This window comes from Lissotriton vulgaris, unplaced genomic scaffold (assembly GCF_964263255.1).
Source record: "Lissotriton vulgaris unplaced genomic scaffold, aLisVul1.2 SCAFFOLD_6422, whole genome shotgun sequence".
NCBI classification, from domain to species: Eukaryota; Metazoa; Chordata; class Amphibia; order Caudata; family Salamandridae; genus Lissotriton; species Lissotriton vulgaris.
In genome coordinates, this window is record NW_028243477.1 from 36,412 (window position 1) to 39,369 (window position 2,958).

The 2,958-nt window shown below is 45.5% G+C and overlaps 1 protein-coding gene across 1 annotated transcript; it reads right to left on the reverse strand.

Annotated features, from left to right (window-relative positions):
• Positions 1-262: 262 nt before the first annotated feature.
• LOC147668334 (uncharacterized) lies at positions 263-1,180 on the reverse strand. The gene has a single exon (XM_086948590.1). The coding sequence runs from the start codon at positions 1,178-1,180 to the stop codon at positions 263-265; it is 918 nt and encodes a 305-aa protein (XP_086804716.1).
• Positions 1,181-2,958: the final 1,778 nt, after the last annotated feature.

Genomic DNA, 2,958 nt, shown 5'->3' on the forward strand with positions numbered 1-2,958 from the left:
TCTCCTGCCAAACACGGACCAGAATCCAAATCAGTTCTGTTATTGTCCTGGGATAACGTGCGCATTTTTGATTTATTTTGCAAGAATAGTTTTTTGAGTTTCAATTTTCTAATGTATTTAAAAAAATCTATTCTTGTTTGCGCATAATTGAATGTACATGGGGGGCAATATGTCAAACCCAATGATAAAGTTTTAATCTCATTGGTGGTTAAGTGGACATCTGGAAGGTTAATTATAGAGAGTTGGTCGCTTACTTGCGCATTCATTTGCGGTTCCAGCGTTTGCGTCCCCGGCCCCTCCTTGGTGGCTTCACTGTGCGGGTTTGCTGCCCGACTTCTCCTCCGCCATTTGCGCTTGAGGTTGCGTTTCTGCCAGTTTTTGTACTGGCGGTGTGTGATCTTAGGGTCTGCCTGCGGTCGTGTCGTAGGCACTCCACTTCCTCTCCTAACGACTGCTTGGTAAACCCCACCGCTTCACCTGTATTGCATTGATCACTTTCCGACTCACTGCCCGGTACCGAGCTTAGATTTGATTCCGACGTTGAAGGGCTAATGCCCCTACTACTGCTCTGTCCAGTACCTTTTGTGAGAGGTACGGCCGTTCCCTTAGGCTGGTCATATTTTTTTGAAAAGGTGAATATACGGCCGTTTTGATAATCTAGTTTGTCCCTCTGAAACTTAAAGGTTTTTCTTTTTTTGATTACCTCCTCTTCTTTAGTGAGTCTTTGTATCATTACCTCACGTAGTCGTTTTTCCTGCTCCACGTCATCCAGCTTTCTGATCTGTTCATTCAGATCACTTATTATCACCCCCAGTTTCTCACCATCACTCTCCGCATATTTAATCAAAATTCTTAATAACCTGCTGGAAGAGTCCAAATTGCATCTTGCCCATTCATGCAACATCTCCGGATCTGGGTTTTCAAAGCTTGGGGCAAGCATAATCCTCAAGCCACGGGGGACGCGTTCAACCTCCAAATAGCGGGGCAATGATTTCTTCTCCCACCATTTCGCCTGGTCAGTGCGCATGGCTTTTTCTAATTTCTTAAAAAGATCTTTCATTGCATTGCTCCCAGTGCCTGATGGCATCGCCTGCCCCATGGGGTTGTTATTCACGATGGGGGCGTCGTCGAACATTCCAATAGCCGCCTCCTCACGGCTTCTGACCACATCAGCAGCCATGATCTCTGCACGATTTTATTTATTGTTTTTATCACGGATGATTTCTTGCATTCAACTGTGTGTGACGGTGGTTGTAAATAGCCCCTCACACTGTGCTGCTTCCTCCTTCAGTCCCGAATTTTGTCTCCCGCGACCCCTCACAGGGCTGTCAGCTGCTTTCCGTGGCGTTGGTTCTACCACAGCCGTGGGAACTGCCTCGCCTTACTGTGCAGCCACCGCTCTTGGAGATTTCCGCTTGTCGGGGGCTACTGCGGTTGCTCTTACCAGAGCCGTTGAATCTTCCGGAAACCCGCAAGCTTGCTTCCTTCCGCCCTCACCCTGGTTACTGAAGGGGTCGGGTATACACCCAGAAGCTGCCGGTGTAATAACGTAGCACGAACTCCGTCAAGTCCCGAAAAACCACTCCAGGACAACAACGAAACCGGACCCAAACGGATAATTTGCAAAATTAAAGTTTATTCCATCCTTCGTGCAGAAAACACGCCGCCATGACGCGTTTCTGGACCTCCGCCCCTTGATCACATGACATGGTCCGACATTACACCCATCATTTTTAAAGTGCATTTACGTCAGCTGACCCCTCAGCCTGTGGATATAAAAAACAGACTTCAGCCTGGTTCAGTTACGCTTGCATAACATATCCGATGTAAAATTACAATTGATACTATGTGGTCCAAATAAATTGTACACTACAACATGCATACAGAGATAGAAAAATAAACGTTTTCAAGGAGATTGTTCCTCCTTTTTGCTTATTAAGCTCTTTGTTCCCAATATCTCCTCATGACTGTTTCCATTAAATAAATTGATTTAAATATGAAATCAATTAAAAGAATAAATTAATTAGTATACTTCATGTTTAAATCATGATTAAAAATATACAATTCCTACATTCTGTGCAAATGTGCTATATACTGTGCAAATATCGCAAATGGAAAACAAAACATCATTATTGTTCTGGGGAACTCATATTGAGGACCACTTTTCAAAATTGTGCCCAAATATATATATATATATATCAAACGCCAAAAAGTTGCCTTTTGTGAAGAAGCCCACAAGGGTAAGTTTGGTTTGCCATGAATTTATTGAGGGAACAGCAAAGTCCATTGAGTCCAGAAAACCTCACTTTCATAAAATTTCAGCCTCAAGGAGCCTCGCTGCACGTGTGCAGCCCTGCAGCAGCGCCAACCGACGCTGCAGCGTTAAGGAAGGGTGAAGCCTTTGATGGATGTCATTCAGCAATACATGCAGTCTCGCTGTGCCCCACGACCCACTTGGGATTTATTTTGTCTAATTCTTCAACAAGAGTCAGGCGACTCACTCGAGAAGAAAACAAAGCACTACAAGTACCAGCGTGCCACCAGTCCGGTGGCCACGCCCTGAGAGGCGGGAAACTTGCTTATAATTCAGTGCCGAGTTAAAAGTGATGACTCTTGCGGAAGCGACGCTCACAGCCCAAGAAGAAGTGCTGAACTGCACGAAACGCGTCGGCTGAAATTTTATGAAAGTGAGGGTTTTCTGGACTCAATGGACTTTTCTGTTCCCTCAATAAATTCATGGCGAACTAAACTTACCCTTGTGGGCTTCTTTACAAAAGGCAACTTTTGATGTTTGATGTTGAGCGGCTTAGCCTGAGTCGCAAAGGAGCCTTGCTGCACGTGTGCAGCCCTGCAGCAGCGCCAACCGACGCTGCAGTTTTAAGGAAGGGTGAAGCCTTTGATGGATGTCATTCAGCAATACATGCAGTCTCGCTGTGCCCCACGACCCACTTGGGATTT

Coding starts and splice junctions, on each gene's coding strand:
- LOC147668334 (XM_086948590.1), bottom strand. CDS start 1,180: ATGGCTGCTGATGTGGTCAGAAGCCGTGAGGAGGCGGCTATTGGAATG.